General features: G+C 45.9%; 1 protein-coding gene and 1 pseudogene across 7 annotated transcripts; one reads left to right on the top strand and one right to left on the bottom strand.

Moving 5' to 3' along the window:
• Positions 1 to 647: 647 nt before the first annotated feature.
• On the bottom strand, positions 648 to 9,689 carry LOC117848852 (pentatricopeptide repeat-containing protein At2g27610). Of its 7 annotated transcripts, XM_072292759.1 has the most exons (4): positions 5,957 to 9,689; positions 5,317 to 5,375; positions 1,736 to 5,074; positions 648 to 1,672 (listed from the first exon to the last, which is right to left on the bottom strand). In XM_072292759.1, exon 1 carries the CDS (start codon positions 9,386 to 9,388, stop codon positions 6,770 to 6,772), a length of 2,619 nt encoding a protein of 872 aa, XP_072148860.1. In that variant the 5' UTR covers positions 9,389 to 9,689; the 3' UTR covers positions 648 to 1,672; positions 1,736 to 5,074; positions 5,317 to 5,375; positions 5,957 to 6,769. The 7 variants fall into 7 exon arrangements, with proteins under 7 accessions (XP_072148860.1, XP_034586302.1, XP_072148859.1 ...); XM_034730411.2 differs by having other exon boundaries at positions 1,736 to 3,734; positions 4,762 to 9,689; XM_072292758.1 differs by having other exon boundaries at positions 5,317 to 9,689.
• Positions 1,312 to 4,446, top strand: LOC117848853 (uncharacterized; annotated as a pseudogene).
• Positions 9,690 to 19,190: the final 9,501 nt, after the last annotated feature.

Genomic DNA, 19,190 nt, shown 5'->3' with positions numbered 1-19,190 from the left:
ACCCCGTCGGCCGTCGCCATGATGCATCCTCTCATCTCATCCACCGAGGCACCATCAGACCGCTGAGTGTGAGAGTGTATGGGACGCAACACGGGCTACACGACCCACATGTAACCGAACTTGGAGGTTTGGCGTGGAAAATCTCCGCCAGAAAGACAGCCAGCCATTTTACCAAAAGGTCCAGAAAAACATTTTTTTTGTTATCAGGGTGCCTCAAAAACCTTTTTGTAATCGGACTAAAGCTTCTTCTAGCATTTTCAGCAAGAAATTGAAGGAATTGTGGAAATGGAAAGAGATTCTATGCTTATGACAAAAAAAGAGCAAACGAAGAAAAGGATACACCCGTTTCAAAAAAAAAGATAAGAAAAGAAAGGGATTACCTACCTGCACTCTCCCCAGTTTTTTCAATGGAATAAAAAAATATCTCAAATTATCCTTTCGAAACGAAAAAGGAGAGCTACCGATACAAAAGAAAAATAAATGGAAACAAAACAAACTCGTTCGGTTCGATTGGGACATCAACATAGGTAGACACTCAACTCAACACTACCAGACCGACCGATTGAATTGGGACATTAATGCGGCCTCGTCGCTCCATTTTCCATGGCAGCACCCACCAACCTCCATGCTTATAATACGCGGCAACAGAAACCGATAGAAACACTCAAATTATCCTTTCGGGTGATTACATAATGTTGACTTACAAGTAGCATCACGCTTTAAAAATTTGGAGAACATAGAACTCGAAGAGATTGAGGACAGCATAGTATGCTGCAATCGAAGGTTTTCTATCATTCATTGTATCAGTATACGTTCTGCTGCCAAGTCTTTGTCCGCACTCTTTTCAGTCCCATCATTCATTATATCAGCCCCACCACAAACAAAGCATCAAACTTCTCACCATACAGCGATAGATGCATTTTTCCTGAATTCCTGATGGCTGCTGCATCACGTCCCCTCCTTTTTCTGTCCTGCGACCTGCCTTTCACGTCAGCATTTAGTTCTCTGAAGGTGTAACGATCATGACTCTGCAGCATGCGTAACAGTTGCCGAGCAACACCAGAACAAAGTTCAGGGCCTGCTGCAGTCTTGCGAGCTGCACAAGATTTTCCATAGTCGTGCGGCACAACCGAACAGATATTGCGATAGTACGAGGCTTGTATAACGATAGATCCAGACCTGACCAGGGTTAGTTTATTGAATGCGACACGTGCATCTGCCAGTCCTGCACTCCACCTCCCATTCTTCAGCTCCGTCTTCGTCGTTCTACACAGTGTGTGTACCTCTTGCTTCTGCATCTGAATCCCCAGCGGCCAGCGCTGCTCAGGTTCATGGAGGTCAAGAGGAAGGATGTATGGGGACTGCTGCTCGTGCTACTCCTCGGCCAGCTTGTCGCCTTCACCTTGGCTGCGTCAAGCTTCAGCTCCTCCCTAATTGCTAATCTTGGTACCCGATTTCCTCAATTTTCTCATCGGGCTGACCCCGTATACGCTGAATTACTGGTTCTGTTTGATGGAATCCTTCATAACCAATATTATGTCGATAGAGAGCATCAATTCGTTCCCATAAACATATCTATGCAGGATTTGATGCACCACTCACGCAATCTTTCTTCACGTACCTTTTGCTGATCTCAGTTTATGTGCCAATTGTCCTGTATCGACGGCGGAAGCTGCAAGTAAGCATAATTGCATAAGAATCAACCTTGGAAGCTGCTTAAATTCATAGCTCTCACCGTTATAAGTGCTCTCGTCCTGCAGGTTGCTTGGTATTGGTATCTGGCCCTGGCCTTCATCGATGTACAGGGGAACTATCTTTGTGAGTACTGAGTACAAGGATCACAGCATTTACAAAGAATCCATGCCACCGATAACTTTCAGTGAGATGCTTTTCTATGCAGAAGATGAGCATCTAAACATATTGTCATCCTGAAAATTATGATGCTGTTGTCAAGGCCTACCAATACTCGTACATCACCAGCGTAACTTTGCTGGACTGTTGGACTATTGTACTCATCATACTCACCTGGTACGCTCTGGGCACAAGATATTCTTTCTGGCAGTTTGTGGGGGCAGGGACATGTGTGGCAGGACTTGTGCTCCTTTCAGATGCAAAAGCTACAGATGAGCAAGGTAATTAGGTAACTACTTAAAACATAATGGCAGTACCAAGAACAAATCTCCTACGGTAATGCTAAGCTCCTAACGTCCGACGCCAGCAAAATATCGGACGCGACATGGCTCTTTACCGTCCACGTGAATCTTATCCCTTCACATATTTATCCCCATGATCTCATTCACCGAACAAGATAGTCCTCCAACAGCTCTCTCTCTCTCTCCACACACAGCAAGTTCCCGGTGGCCTCGTCCCCCACCCCAACGGCAGCGCGCTCCCCCACCACGGCGTCCTCCTCGTCCACCCCGGCGGCGGCGCGCTCCTCCACTCCGGGAACCTCGTCCCCCACCCTGGCAGCGCCCCTCCCCCAACTCCGACGTCCTCAACCAACCGGGAGCACCCAATGCCCCGGATCTGTTTTGCAACAGTCTGACTTGCCAGCAATCGGATGTTGCACCAACTTGTTCATGATGTTGCATATAGTTGTTTTCTTTGTTTCGTCTCTTCTTCTTTCGTTGTTGTAATGTTGTAAGAGATGTTTTTTTTTTGTTGCAATGTGTCTGTTTTGAATGTTGCACGAAGCAATTCGGGATGTTTCATGCACATAAAGGTGTTGCAATCCTCGGTGTTGCAAGCGTTGATTTTTGATGTTTCGATAGTTATTTTTCAATGTTGCGACGGAGCGTCCGATAAAATAAAATTATCGGACCTCCGGGCGCTAGCACTTCCGAATCTCCTATACCGGAATCATTTCAAGAGCATGGAAATTTGAATGTTGGTTACACAGGAAATTTTATGGTAGTTGTACTACTGTTCTTAGTGTCTCCAATTCTCCATTGCCATATGAACAATCCAGGATACCAATTTAGTGGTAGCTATGATGGCAATTGAACCAATATTGAATGCAACTTGACTTTTTGAGCATCATGCATTGAAATCTACTTAGTTTCCACAAAAGTAGATGAATTTTAATATCGCATGAAAAAAAAATCAACTTTATGCAGATCCAAGAAAAAATACCACTTCTGGGGGATGCTCTTGTTATTGCTGGGACAGTTTGTTATGCATTTAGCAATGTTGGAGAGGTTAGTTATGGATTATATGTCTGCTGCTATCAGCAATATTTAACCATATTTCTAAGAAGCACTTGTATTCCTTGTATGCACAGGAATACTGCATCAAAAAGAAAGACCAGCAAGTTGAAGTTGTAGCGATGCTTGGATTCTTTGGGTTGCTAGTTAGTACAGTTCAGGTGTATCCCCTCCGGTGATTACTTGTTACAGCCAGTGGAGCAAACTGGCATGATCCATTGGCAAAGCCATCTGCAGATTTGCTCTCATTCTTACATAGTTAAATTCTCGGCACAAATGTTTCTGGAATAAAATATGGTAAATTTATTATTCTAGAAAAAAATCATGTCACCTTTAACCTGATAAATCTTAGATATATATTTGAAAAGAAGAGCCTAGAAGTCATTACCTGATCTCCAACAATGGTAAGAAAAATACATTTTACCATGAAACTCTTGTATCTGTCAGTCTGCCACACACCTGACTGAATTGATTAACTAGAAGCTCACTCCAGCTTTGGTCTTCTTTGTTCTCCATTTCCAGATAGGTCTGTTTGCAGTATACGCATTGGCATTTTCAGTGTTCTACACAGTTACTCCCTATGTTCTTAAGGTGTTTTCCATATGTTAGAAATGTCGAATGTTTTTTCATTTGAGATATTTGAATAAACAATAATAAAGCAAAGCTGTTTCAATATTATCAATTTTTAGTATCAGCCAGAAGATGGCCCTCTAATTGTTATGTCACAGTTCAACAATACTTTAGCCTTGATTCTGACGGCCATTTTGCAGAATAGTGGATCAACATTATTCAACCTTTCACTCCTGACATCTGACATGTGGGCAGTTGCCATTCGAGTTGTATTCTATCGTCAACAGGTGAAAAATTCTTACCCAGAATACTTGTGCGAAATTATTAAGATATTGCCAATAATTTCACATATTTTAGGCATGATCCACAGATAAACTGGCTGTACTATCTAGCATTTGGAGTTGTGGCCATTGGCTTGATCATCTACTCATTGAAGTAAGTCTGTACAAATCTTCGTAGATCATTTTGCAGATATACAGAACCTATCAAAATTAACCTGCTGTTAACTATAAAGTGAAAGTTCTTTGGACGATGAAAGAGCTGCAAGCACAGAAGCAGCAGCCCAATATCAGCAACTTCAGCGCGAGGATAATTCAGAAGGAAGTGGTTCAAATTCCGGCATCCAAGAAAGGGCACTTAAGGAAGAAGTTCACATCTGCTAGGGGGCCCAATGTACAACTACAAACTACAAAGTCGCCTCCCCAAATCACATATGACAACAGGGGATCCGCTATGCATAATGTCCCTTGATTCATGTAAAGGAAAACTGTCATAATCTTAATCAGGAAAGACAATTTGGATGTGCAGAGTACTTTTTTGCACACCAGTTCAGCAAATATTTTCACATTAAATTGAAAAATAGATAGTACCAGAAGTAGCTTCCTGACTTTGGCCTTCAAAACCCATCACAACTAGTTTTTCTAAGTACTATTGAAACAGTGACATATGTTGGAAGATATAAAGAGAGGTTACAGTGTTCACTTACTAGTTACTAAAACTCCTCTAGGAATGCTTGTGATATATATTATGTGCTCAGAGTTTCAGACTTGAGAGACAGCTCAAACCACTTTTGCCTTTAGATGAAGCAGCAATTGAAACTAACAACGCCAATGTCTTCCAAGAATGCTGCCAGTGCACAGCTGGATACATTAAGGTCTGCAGTGGCAGCCGCTAATTCCCAGCTCAGCTCAGGCGACCGTGCACAGACAAAGGCATACACCTGTGTGTCTAGGGTAGCGATCTTCTTTTCTCTGCCCTTTGTACTTTTATTCTTCTTAATGAAATGATATGCAGCTCTCCTGCATGTTCGAGAAAAAAAGATACTGTATTGGAATAGATATGGAGGGTATGCAAACTAGAAGGTTCTGGTGTTCACTTGGTTCTAATTTTAGAATTGTTGTATTACTAAAATGTGAGCATGATGAAGGTTTCAGTTTTTTCCTTTTTTATATCTGAACATTTTTAAAATATAACGGTTTGAAACTAGAAAGTGGAAATAGTGACACAGAAACAGTTAAAAACAGAGTAAATAAACACTGACTAGATTTTGCCATTTGCACCTACTTTCCCTGATTGACCATCTAAGCTATCAAATTAAACCTGCATAAGAAGCAACCATCTTCAATTGTCTATAAGGTCACTGAAATATATCTATAAAGTGTTCAGTTAATGAATTTAAATCCACCTGCATATAGGCACTGTTATGGAAATGGTCAAGATAAACCAATGCATTAAATTATTCTAAATATGCCCTTCCTGTAAAACAGCACATCTTTGCGCGAAATTAAGTGCAGAACACTAAGACAGCATTTCTGTTCAAGATGCTGGTATGCACCTGTGAAAGTCTGAAGATGAAGCTAAGATGGGAATGGGAAACAATACTACATATCAGTCTCTAGTTCTCTATATAATGCCGAAAGACTGTTGTTAGTTCAGCTCAGTACAAAAACAGAGTCAATCTAATTTTATGGTATATATCTTTAACCTATGGAAGCTATAAAGTTTGATTTGTACAAGAGGATAAAGGGTACTATGTTGAGAATCGCATATTATGAGGCACTGGTTTAATTTGACTACCCATAAAAGAATGGCAGCATATCAATGCTATAATTGATGATCAATGAAAATAATCTCCAAGGAAAGAAAAGCTCAATACTAAAAAGTGTATAGCAATGTCTTACAAGCTGGAGAAATGTCCTGGAAGTACCATATACGTAAGTATGTTGTATCAACACGATGTACCAGCACAAATATTCATGGTGAATATACTCAATTATTTCCGAGAGGGCCTTAAATACATATGTTTGGGTAATGGGTACAATGCTAAACCTGAAGTGCACTCAGCACCTGCAATTGGAAGAACAAACAAAACCTATTACCAGACAACTGAAATGGTGAAAGTAGATAGTATAGGCAGACCACATGGATCCAAATGCTTGCAAATGAACAGGTGTTTTTTCAAGAGATTACCAATCTCTTGTTTGCCAAACATGTTTCCTGAGACCGTGCAGCAATTTTCATGGAAAAGCACTGTCCCTATTGAGTAGGCTCCATCAGTCTCTGCTATATTGCCATCAAGGCACCACTCAAGTGGCTCCAAATTCAAGTCTCAAAATATTGTTGTTCCCTGTTCAAGTACAGCAGATTGCAGAGTCACTCGAGTACCCATTCAGATCTAACAACAAAAAAAGTTGCAAGAAAGCTTATATCTCCATCTCTGGTGGTGTTTCAGTGAGATCAAGTAGAATGCTTGTTGCAACTTGCAGTCCCTGAGGAACGAGATTGCAACTCTAATCACCTGTTGAACCATGTCTACATGCAGTAGCAATTCCAACAAACCCGTATTCTTGCCCTGTGCCTCTACAAGCCTCAAGATGTCATTTCTAGGCTTGTAGCAATCTGACAACCCATTTCTCAAGAGTCAACTTACCAGTGATGTCCAAAGGGCAATTCGCTGGAGTATTGCATCCACAGCCATTTTGTTCTGACTCTGTTCACCAGAAATCACCACAGGAGCAGATCCCTGAACTGAAGTGGTGGAATCTGCTGCAATCTCGCATTATAATCTTCCTATCCTCAATTGCAGAGACCATTTTCATTACTGTGTGGCAGTCCCCACACACCCGCAGGTTTTTGACAATTTGAAGGGGTGTCCCTGGTGGGGTAGCTATCAAGCCAAAGGCGAGGGCTAGCCGCTCACTGTGCATAGCCAGCATGGCTTCTTTCTGCTCTTCTGCCGTTTCATGAAGCACAAAACTTGTGTCAGGACAATAACCTTCCTTCTTCAACCTAGCTGTCATTGCCTTGAGCTTTGCGTATATCTGTTCTGATAAAGGATGTGACTTGTCTGAAGCTATAAAGGAATGAACTTTGTTCTTGATCTGAATCCAGCTGCATCCAGCTTCTTTCTTCACTTTTCTAGTGTCCATGAGCTTCCTCACTTCATCCTTCTCTTTCCACTTCCCGGCAGCCGAATAAATGTTGGAGAGAAGTACGTATGTAGCTGAGTCAAGAGGCTCGAGTGATAGCAGCTTCTCTGCAGCCAACTTTCCAAGCTCAACATTCTTGTGAACTCTACAAGCACCTAGCAATGTCCGCCATACCATTGGACCTGCTGGGAATGGCATGTCTCTTATAAGGCTCATTGTTTCATCCAGCTTGCCTGCACGGCTATAGAGATCCACCATGCATGCATAATGCTCCATGGTTGGAGTAATCCCATAGTCTCTGACCATCGAATTAAAGTATTGCCAGCCTTCTTCAACAAGACCAGCATGAGTGCATCCAATGATCACTGCAAGGAATGTGACACCATCCATCTCAATGCCCTCAGCTTCCATCTGCCGAAATATATCAAGGGCCTTTTGGCTATAACCATGCTGTGCATACCCTGACATCATTGAGTTCCATGACACCAAATCTCTATTCGTTTGCCTCTCAAAGACACTCTGAGCACTCTCAATGCTCCCTTTCCTCGCATACATGCTGATAAGTGCACTGCTGACACAGATTGCATCCTGGCATCTGTGTTTGATTGAAATAGCATGGAACTGCCTACCCAGGTCAACACCAGCTGTAGGACTAGCACAAGCGTCAATGACGCTAGAGATTGTGAACTCATTTGGCTTCACGCCATGCATGGACATCTTGATGAATACATTTGTGGCACCATCGCAATCACCAGCTTGGGCATAGCAAGTCAACATTGCAGACCACGCAACAACATCCTTCTGGTCGATCATTTCGAATATAGAAAGGGCTTCTTGAGTGCTGCAAAGCTTCGAGTAAGAGTGCAGAAGTGCAGTTCCAACAGTTGGCAAACACTGATAATTTGTCTTGATCACCTGGGCATGGATTTGGGGAGGCAAGCTGGCCACTGATGCTATCAGCATTGTCGAGTAGGTGAACTCATTTGGAGCAACGCCATCTTCTCTCATTTTGCTAAAAAGAGCAGCTGCAAGAGGTATATCATCGTTCTTAATGCAACCATTAATCATAGCAGTCCATGACACAACATTCTGAGATCCTGGCATCAACAAGAATATGTTTAAAGAATTATCCAATTCACCGCATTTGCTGTAGACATCCATGAGGGCTGTCATTACATTGCCATCTGAATGAAATCCACGTTTCAGAATACTGCCGTGGAGTTGCCGTGCCAAGCCAAGCTGTTTGAGATGTGCACATAATTTCATCAATGTTGAGTACGTCGACTGTCTAAGCTTGGCGATACTGGGTCGTGAATCAAGGAACAGCTGGAGGGCTTCCAGTTCGCGTCTGTTCAACAAAAGGCCTGCCATCAATGTGTTCCACGACACCACGTCCCTGGTCTCCATCCCACAAAACACAGCCTTGGCTTCTTCAACCAGTCCACACTTTGCATACATGTTCATCAGAGAATTGCAGACAAACACAGTCGAGCGGCATCCAAACTTCACTGATTGAGCATGCACACGCCGCCCAAGATCAACTGTTCCCTGGCTGGCCACCGCAGAGAGAACGCCCGCGAATGTGAACGGGTTGGGCCAGACCCCCTCGGCGCGCATCTTGAAGAAGAGCGCCATGACATCCGAATGCGCTCCGGCTTGGATGTACCCAGTGAGCAACGACGTCCACGTGACGACGTTCCTCTCAGGCATCCCCTCGAACGCCTTCCTCCCGTCCTCGACGCCGCGGCACTTCATGTACATGTCGACGAGCGACGTGCCCACGCTGACGTCGCCCCGATCATGCCCGCACCTGACGCACAGGCCGTGCAGCTGTTCCCCGAGAGCTCTATCTGGCACCGAACCGCAGGCCTTGAGGACGCACGACAGCGCGGCGGCTCCGACGCGCCCACCGCGGCGGCGGTGCACATCGACGAAGTGGTCCAGCGCCTGGTGGACCAGCCCCCGCCGGGCGTAGTCGAAGAGGGCAAGGTCGGAGCCGGCCGCAGCGTTCCGGCTGGAAATTTCGTCGAACGCCTTGCGGGAGCCGGGAGCGTCGCGGAGATTGACGCCGTCATCCGGCGGGGCAGAGCAGGCGAACGTGGATAGCGACTTCGTGGACTGTGTCGGTGCGAAGGTCGCTGCGTTCGTGCGGCGGAGAAATGGGAGCGGAGCTCGTGGCTTCATGCTTCTCTGCTCTGCTTCACTAATGACGGATCATGGATGTGTGGGCAGATGGCTCGGAGATGAAGAGTTTGGTTGGTTTCGGTTCAGGCGTTCAGCTGGTATACTGTGTGCGGCGGCACGACGTGACTGGACACAATGGAGGCTCCGTGCACCCAGATGACGAGGTCACGGCAGGAGGCAGATGCGGCGGCGGCCGGCCGGCGGCGAATGTCAGGGTGGAGCCCATGGAGGCTCGGGAAGTGTTTTCTTAAGTGGCCTCGCATAATGGACTGGGCGGGGCCTGTTTGGTTTGAGTTGCTATAAGCAACTGTTGCTTAAAGTTGCTTAGTTGATTATTTTTAATCTAGTTGTTTAGAAACCCTTACTTATGAGATGGACAATGTCATATTTGCCCCTTGTGTTGCTACCCCTCCAATTTACCTCTCCACCCTTCTTCTTCCTGCACACGTCCGATCCCGGGAGCCGGCGGCGGCCGGGAGCGGCGGCAGGTCTCCGCGGGGGCAGGCGGCGGTCGGGAGCGGCGGCGGGTCTGCGCGGGGGCGAGCGGCGGCCGGGAGCGGCGGCGGGTGGCGCGGAGGCCGCCGGCGGCGGGTGGCGTGGAGGAAGGGAACTGGTGAGTGGTAACGGGGGAGGGGGGAGAGAAAGTTAGGGTGCATTGAATGAGGACCAGAGGTGTAAAATGCACCTTTTAATCCCGTAAGCAACCATAAGCAACCTAAAAGTTGCTTATGTGCTAAAAATAAGCAACTCTATAAGTAAGAGTGATTAGTTTCATAAGCAACTTATTTGCTTATTTTAAGCTGCTTATACATAATCATATGAACCAAACAGGTCCTTATTTACTTAAAAAAAATCCATCTTACGCGCACGATGTCCTGCAAGTCCTGGCCTCCTGGGCCGCGCCAGTCCAGTCATTTTAGAGGGTGTTTGTATTTCTTCTTTTGCTAAAAAAAAGTTGTATTTCTTCTGGTAGGTTTCTTATCATGGAATTTCACTCGAGTTTGATTTTCTGACTAAGGGTGCTTCTTTAGTGGTAACGATATGTCGATTAACAGCAAAGTACTTATGGTGACTTTGCCGATCTTAAAAAATCTTATAACACCACCTCTTAAAGGCGCTCACTGGGGGTATATGCGTGAAATCTATATGGCTTCCGGTAGGTTTTTTTTAGTTATTTGACTTCCAATATTTGAGATCCGTGCAACCTTTCTCAACCGCACATCAATTGGGATTTGAGCAGACCCGCATGCATGCATAGCGCAGGTTGACCGACAAGCACGGTTGCTAAGTTGGTGGTGGTGGGTGTTTCCTTTGGATTTCAAACTTTAACTTAATTTTTCTCCCGTAAGTTCATTTTTGAATCCGTTTGATTGCTGAGAATTAATGTAACATAAAGAGATCCAATATAAATATGTTTTATTATTTTTTAAAAAACAACATTTTGGATGATTTATCTCAACATTTTAAGTATGCTACTTCAATATTTTTCATATTAAATGTTGAACTAGCTTATTCAAAATGTTGAGTTTAGTTTGAAAGAATGTTGAATCTAATATTTAAAATGTTTAGTATATTAGTTTGATATTTTGAATATATGAAGTCACTAAATCTTTTGCAAAAGTAACAAATAACATCGCACGTTGCCTACCCTGTAAGCATGTACCCTCTTGCGTGCTACTGACTGGCCTCCTGCTGCTGCTGTCTTACAGGCTGCAGGTCATGGTTGATACGGTGATGCACTCTTCTCCTGCTGCTGTCATGCAGGTCACGGCGTGCACAAATTGGATCATGGTGTGACTGTTAGGCCGTGGTGGGCTGTACGATGGTTTTTGATGGGCTTCTAAGTCATAGCTCCTATCTGGCTTGTGGAAGTTAGATAGGAACCCCCTGGTATATGTGCGCATGCTGTTACGTGGAAGTTGCTGTTACAGAGATCAAAATTCGTATGAGAACTTCATCCATATATATCCAAAAGTGGCTCTAACCCCTTTGCATATTTCATTTTCTACTCCCTCCTTTCATTTTCTAAGTCATATAAAAAGAGAAGTGGTTGTATTATGTTAAGTAATAGGGGTATATATGATCATGTTTTATTTTTCTCTTTAAACTCATACTACATCTAAAATCATGTCCATAACTAAACCATTGTTTTTTATTTGCAAAGGGAGAAAGTATAGGGTCCAGTTTATTTGATTATATAGACATGTTAGTACATTACTCCTTCCGTACCGAAATGTAGGTTTTTTTAGTTTAATCATAAGCCAAATTTCTCTAACTCTAACCAAAATTATAGAAAAATACAATAATATCTACAACATCAAGTTAGTTCTATTTCGAACTGAGCTTGCATCTACAACATCTCCTTGTGGTACGGTGGAACCGGCCCAACAGGGTTCGAGTTCTCGACTCAACTTTAGTGTTCGCATTTTCCAGGATTTAACCGACGCTATTTTTTCAGTGGTAGGCGACGTGCCCGTCGACAGCGAGATGCTAATGGTAACTTCGTCAATTTCGAGGATTTGCCAACTCAGTCTTTCGGAGATGCTTACAGGGTAGGGTTACATGCGTATGTTCGTAGGGACGAGTGTGGGTGTGTGTATGTGAGCGTCTGCGTCTGTACTGTGTGATTCGAAAAAAAAGTTAGTTCTATTAAATCCATCTTAAAAATTTTCTTCACAATGTATTTATTTGGGATTGTGATGTTACATTTTTTTTATTAATTTGGTTGAAGTAGGAGAAATTTGACTTAAGAAAAAAACTTAAACGACCTAAGGAGCATTGCATTAAGGCTTCAAAAAATAAGTTTACCGCACGAAGTGTAAAAGGTTTCCAACATGTCATATGCGAGTCAGCAGACTGATGGCACTTTGGATGGCATCTTCTTTTCTAACAGTGGCTTCCCCTGGTGGCAAACAACCAATCATGCAAAAAATACGTAATATGCTCCGGAACCGCAAGGCACATAGACACGCCGGCCCGGGAGCAATTGGTGCCTCAGCTAAAATCCCTGCACGGTAACCGGACCAGCAGCCCCTCAGGAGCCAGGACCCCGCGGCCCGGCTCCGTACGGCGCGACGGCGACACCCTCGTCCGATCCCGGCAGCTGCTGCGGTTGGCGGCGTACCACGTCCTACGTCCGGAATCGCGCGGCCGGTGCGCGCGCGCATGCCTCCGGCCGGCCCGGCGGGCGAGCCCACCTGCACTGTTCCGCGGTCAACTGCGGGTGTCGTCGCCGCCCCCAGCGGGGCAGCTAGCGGACAGCGCCCCCCTCGTACCGTACCATCACCGCTCACCAGACGCTGTCCCGCTGGTAGACGACGACGCCGAGCAGCAGCGCAGCTGCAAGGCGAAGGCGAGGCGTCACCCGTCACAGTCTTCGGACCCGGCGAGAGGCATGCGGTTCCGGTCGCGATCCCGAGACCGGGAGCGCGAAAACGTCGAGGATGTCGTCGGTTTTCCGGTTCCCGTCGCGGCCGCTGTTCCCGTGCCTGTTCTTGGACGGCTAGCAGCTCGAAGCAAGCGAGACCGCCCCAGATGGGCGTCATGTCCGCACGTACGGGCGCTGTCGTCCGCTCGTGGAAAACGAAGTCGTCCCGGGATCATTTCGCTCTCTCTGCAAGGCGCACGGGCCACGGGCCGATGTGTGTCGTGATCCGCCTGCTCTGAATTATGCCAAGATGAAGCCATTTGCTTCATTGTCCAGCTGCTGCATTCGTCGTTCTTGTCGACGGGGCCGGCCGGCGGGCGGTTGCACGAGGTCTGTCGCTTGGCTGTGGCAGATGGCAATGCGCTTGGCCGCTTGCCATCTGATCGATTCAGCCATTCAGGGCTCTCAGTCATTCCATGCCCATCAGCCCCCGTGCACGAATGGACACAGCTGCAAGGGGTGTTTGGATACGAGGTGCTAAACTTTAACAGTGTCACATCGGATGTTCGGATGCTAATTAGGAGGACTAAACATGAACTAATTATAAAACTAATTGCAGAACCCTATCCTAATTCGCGAGACGAATCTATTAAGCCTAATTAATCCATCATTAGCAAATGGTTACTGTAGCACCACATTGTCAAATCATGGACTAATTAGGCTTAATAGATTCGTCTCGCGAATTATACTCCATCTGTGCAATTAGTTTTGTAATTAGCCTATATTTAATACTCCTAATTAGTATCCAAACATCCGATGTGACAGGTGTTAAACTTTAACAGGGGTGTTCCAAACACCCCCTAACTAGTAACAGTTCGTCCATATATACGAGTTGCGTGCACCGTGGAATTGCCTGTATCTGAAAGTGGTGTCAACAGACAACAGCGTTGCCTGCTTTCGGATGACAGCGAGTCTGCGACATGCCACTACTCCTTGGAGCAGATTTTTCCGTCCGAGGCTCCGTAGCCGCAAGCCTATCTGTGACAGTTCGTGGGCTGGATTGGATCGCATTTGTTGCACATGGTTACTGGTTTTGCTGCTGCAGCGTGTCGCTTACAGATGTTTGCTGACGAAAGCTTCATCGCGTCCGGAAACAGATCTGACAAGCATCGGCTGCCTGCCTAGTCACCAAGAAGTAAACGTCTCGTGCTTATCAGATGGTTGCAGCCGATGCTTGTCTGATCATGCGTATTAAACAAGATGTATAGCAGTGACGTCAAATTAAACAAGATGTATTTTTGCAAACATGAAGCAGTAACCAAAACCATCCCAATATCCCATGGTCAATGACAAACTGCCTACAAGTTATTACAAAGACACACAGGAGGATATATACCTGACAGGCTGATAGTTTTAGGCATCGATCTGATAGATGACAAGAAAATTCGGGCCCACACCATGTGGGAGAGCATGTATAGCAACATGAGACGCTGCTTCACCATTCAGGTACTGTGTCTGTCTTGAGCGACGACCACCAGATACCAAATACAGCTGAACAGATTGACTGTTCGCTTCAACTTATTCAGCCAGCTTATCAGCCACCAGTTCGCTTTAGCTTATTCAGCCAGCTTATCAACCACCAAACAGTATTTTCCTCTCACAACAAATTAACCGTTTTAACTTTTCAGCCGGCTTATAAGCTGAAGCGAACAGTCCAGAAAGCTCTCCCCTCTAATTTCTCGTAGTGCCAGCAGCCCTTGATCGGAGCATGCATGTGCAATGCACAAGAGACCAACTGCTGAGCTTCAGAACCCGCGTTGGCGTATCCATGGCTCCATGACATTACTGCTGTCTACTCTAGACTCGATCTTGGCACTGCAAGATTTGTACCAACGCTGCAGCAAACCTTTACTGTTTGACGATGCCTCTTCTGCGCCGAGGGTATCTAGTACGCACCTAGGAGAGGCTAGGCTCCTAGGCATGAGCTCATCCCTGGTTGGCGTTTTTTTTGGCAACAAGGTACCGGTGGGTCGTTAGCCGTAGGGGGCAGGGGAAAAAACGCATCTCCGTGCGCTCCGGCCAGCAGACAGGGACGAATTGCGCCAGCACATCGCTGTGCGCGCGCAGTCCAGTCGGATGGATGCGTCAACGAGCCGGGTCGCGTCAGGATAGCAGCGTCTGATGGCAAGATGATCATGACCGGTTGCGATTGGGTGGCACGAGCTCGTCCGCCTCACCTGCTGCTATCCATCACCAATTATTTCTCTCCCTCCCGGGAGCGAGAGCTGAGAACGAAGTGTGTGTGTGTGTGTGTGTGTGTGTGTGTGTGTGTGTGTGTGTGTGTGTGTGTGTGATGCGTGCATCTGTCATGATGTTTTCTCCTCCTTTGGGCGCTACTCGGCGTTGCGTGCAGTTTGTGTCATGCTCTCGCTGGGTGCTGGATTCAGATGACGCGGATGGAATGGATCATACTCATGCATATACTGATGCCATAGCTTGTGTCATATGGTTGTGGGATTGCATCTACATGATTGTGTTATTGCATTGCTATTGCCCTTTTAGCCTAACATCGCAAAGGGTACCGACGTAGGTTTTTCGCTTCCTTTTTCTCATGTACTGTGCAGTTTTTATACACTGCGTTAAAAAAAATACTCATAGCTGGACTCAATCGCTCTCACTTATTTCGACGTGGACTTTGATTTTCATTGCTCGTGGTACTGCTACTGCACTGCAAACAGAGACTGAAGGAATAAGCCACTAGATATTATCCACAGAGGAAGCATTTCGGTGGAACATTCACCCGTCAACTTCCCCTGCTTACCAATCATACATGCACTACCGGAAACAGAAAGTTCGCCGAGTGCCTGGGGCACTCGACGAAGGCCCAAAAACACTCGGCGAAACGCTTGCCGAGTGTAACACTCGGCAACGGCACACGGCAAATTTTAAGTCGGCAAAGTTAACTTTGTCGAGTGTTTTATGTCGTGCACTCAGCGAAACTTTCGCCGAGCGACAAAAAACACTCGGCAAACATATTTTTCGAAAAAAATAAAAAAAAACCAAAAACGCCAGCCGCCACCACCACCGGCACCACTGCCAGCCACCACCACCGGCCTCCACCACCGCCGCCTTGCCACAGCCGCCGCCCACCGGCCTCCACCACCGCCACAACTGCCACCCGCCACCACGCCGCCTCGCCACGGCCGCCGCCCGCCACGCCGCCTCGCCACGGAGGGGCGGGCCACCCGGAGCTCGGGCTCATGTCTGCCTTCACCTTCGCCAGCATGATCCCGCCGACGGCCGTCTGGGTGACGAGCATCTGCGCGCACGCCTCGAGGAGGAGCCTGCGGCGGCCGACCTTGTCGACGAGGATGATGGAGACGACGGTGGCGGGCCGCGCGTCGCCGGGGAGGGGATCCGGCCGGGGAAGGGAGGGCCGCCTCCCATCCTCACCCGGATCCGGCTGCGAGGGGAGGGGATCCGGCCGGGGGAGGGAGGGCCGCCTCCCATCCTCACCTGAATCTAGCCCCCGCCGCCCGGATCTGGCCCGTCCGCCGGGGGAGGAAGGGCCGCCCTCCCATCCTCGCCCAGATCTGGCCCCCGCCGGGGGAGAAGGGGAGAGCTGGATCTGGGGGGAGAAGGGGAGAGGGGAGGCGGCATCCGGCGGGAGGGGAGGAGGAGGGGGGCGGCGTGAGGGGAGGAGGAGGGGGGCAGCGGCGTGAGGGGAGGAGGAGAGGGGCGGCGTGAGGGGAGGGGCGGGGCGGCGTGAGTGGAGGCGCGGGTGGCGAGGGGCGGGGGCGGCGGCGTGAAGAGGGGAGGCGCAGGGGGGGTGTTTTGAGGGGGGGCGTCTGGTAAAAAAAGTCGCCGAGTGTCCTATGTGGACACTCGGTAAAGGGTTTCTTTGCCGAGTGTCTAACACTCGGCAAAGTTTTTTTGAAAAAAAATTGAAAAATATCCAACAGTTTCAAAAAAATACCAAATTTTCACACGAACCAATATATGTTCTCTATTGACTATAAAAAAAGTTTTGTAGTCAAACCAAACTCGATCGTCACTTCGACTCTAAATCTTATCGAATCCTCTCAAAGTTACTATTCTTCTTTTGAGATGCTTCGGTTTGTAATCATCGTACATGATGAAATGTGCAAAACCTTCTCAATTTTTTTCCACAGCCTCCATGTATTATATCATCATATCATGACAAATCTCATGATTTTCGGACTTTGCTTGTTTTTTTTACAATTTAAAAATACTACTCCCACACGTTCATGGTCGTGTTTCCTGAACAAGATGTTCAAAATTTCTTTTCATTTCATGGATCAGGTCTCAAATTGGGCCAAATAACATGAATATCATTTTTCTACTCATTTTGTTCCATAATTTGAATCACTTGCGGTTCAAATTTGACTTATACCAAAAATTTCCTTGAAATGCAATTAATTAAATAAATATAGCAAATAAATCCAAAAATATACCAAATTTTAACATGGAGTACCACATGTTGTATGTGGGGAGTAGAAAAAATTTCATGGTGAAAAGAAAAAAAATTATTTTTTTGCCGAGTGTCAAAAAAAACACTCGGCAAACCCCCTCTTTGCCGAGTGGTCGGCAAAGAGGGTGGTTTGCCGAGTGTTTTTTATTTGACACTCGGTAAAGCCCTGATTTGCCGAGTGTTTTTTATTTGCGGAGTGTTTTTAGCTTGGCACTCGGCGAAGAGCTTGTTGCCGAGTGCTCGAAAAAAAACACTCGGCAAAAAAAATACACTCGGCAATTTTTAGCTTTCCCGTAGTGATGAATATTGGAATGGCTGCACATGTGCATTTCATAGTATTGTGTTACCATCCATTGATACCTTTTGGCCTCTCAAAGACTGAAAGGACGTGATCGAATGATGACATACTGTTTCATAATGGCTCAAGATGGTACGCAATGTACTCCAAATTACAAGGATTAAGGCTCTACTTGCGGAGACATAATAAGTCCTCAATCTAATCGGAACCAGGAAAAAGCACCTGGAGGCCTGAACCTGATCGAGCAGATATTTCACTCGTAGTGAGCAGATCAGGAATGGTCTGGGTGCACGGTTGCTGCATCAGCGTCGCCCAGGGATGATAGCACTCTCCCTGACCATGAGAGGACTCGTGTTTGCGAAGGAGAAAGCATACGAGATAGTAGGAGGAATCAAAACTAAAGAGGAGGACTGTCGATCATCTCCCTGTAATTTTCAGTGGTACGAACCTAGCGGCAAGTGTCTCAGGAAAATTATGGAAAGTGGTAAGAACGAGTGATCTAGATCCTACTCCAAATCAGACACGCAATCATAGTGTCGGTAGGCCCCTGCTAGGGACGTGTCTGTGCTTATCAGCAGAAGAAAATAATTGCAGTCATATGATTATTAAGACGGCAAGAAAAGTCGCAAGACGATGTATGTACGTGATTTTTTCCAGATGCAACCCCGACATAATCCACAGTAGTAACCATCAGTCCCTGTGCAAACTCCTCACAACAAAACTGAAATAGCTAAAGCCTGGCCAATCTACTCTCTCTTGTCTCATGAATTTGGCAATGGTGTTGCTGTACGAATACTAATGTATGCCCTATAAACAAGACCTGCCTTTCGTAGTTTTGTTGGGTGACGACTGACGAGACATGATGACACCAGTCTCTGTCTACCAAGGTTAAAATTTTAACACACACACACATGAGGTACACTCACATGCGTGCGAATATGTGTAGGGTCATGTGGAATGTGACCTTGTGTCATCCAAGCAAATAACTGAGAAAACAGAAAGAAAACCTGCAAACAGACTTTCTAAAGTTTTGAACGAACTAAACTTTCTGAAGTTTGACTATTGACATCTGAAGTCGATACTTCTATGCTTCCTTTTATATATTAGGACTTGTTTAGTTCCTCAAAATCCTAATTTTGGCACTATGCAAAAAGAAGATTCCTCATCACATCAAACTTGCGGTACATGCATGGAGTACTAAATGTAGATGAAATCAAAAACTAATTGCACAGTTTTGTTGTACTTTGCGAGACGAATCTTTTGAGCCTAATTAGTTAATGTTTGGACAATAATTTATAAATACAAACGAAATGCTACAGTTGTGCATTTATGGCAAAATGCCAATTTTGCACTCCCAAATTGGGAACTAAACAAGGTCTAAGATACTTTTAGGATTTAGAACAGTCAGATCTGTAATCACTAGCGACATGGCAGGAAGTGCAACACATATACATACCAAAAGTCCAGGCACTGTAGGCTAGAAAACGAATTTATATCAATTTTTCTTGTTTTCTCCTCCTCGGTAATGCTTAGTATGTCTACGTGATCAATGTTTATTTTCCTAAAATTGGGCAAATTATGGATGTCAACTGAACATCCTTGAACTAGAACTAGATCTACAGTACTGATAAATGTAATTTGACCT

This window comes from Setaria viridis, chromosome 3 (assembly GCF_005286985.2).
Source record: "Setaria viridis chromosome 3, Setaria_viridis_v4.0, whole genome shotgun sequence".
Classification (NCBI taxonomy): Eukaryota; Viridiplantae; Streptophyta; class Magnoliopsida; order Poales; family Poaceae; genus Setaria; species Setaria viridis.
Note: the sequence above shows the minus strand (reverse complement) of the source record. Positions and strands in the feature narration are given on the sequence as shown.

Bases quoted from the DNA above. Each gene is read 5' to 3' on its own strand.
- LOC117848852 (XM_072292753.1), bottom strand. From the start codon at position 9,388: ATGAAGCCACGAGCTCCGCTCCCATTTCTCCGCCGCACGAACGCAGCG.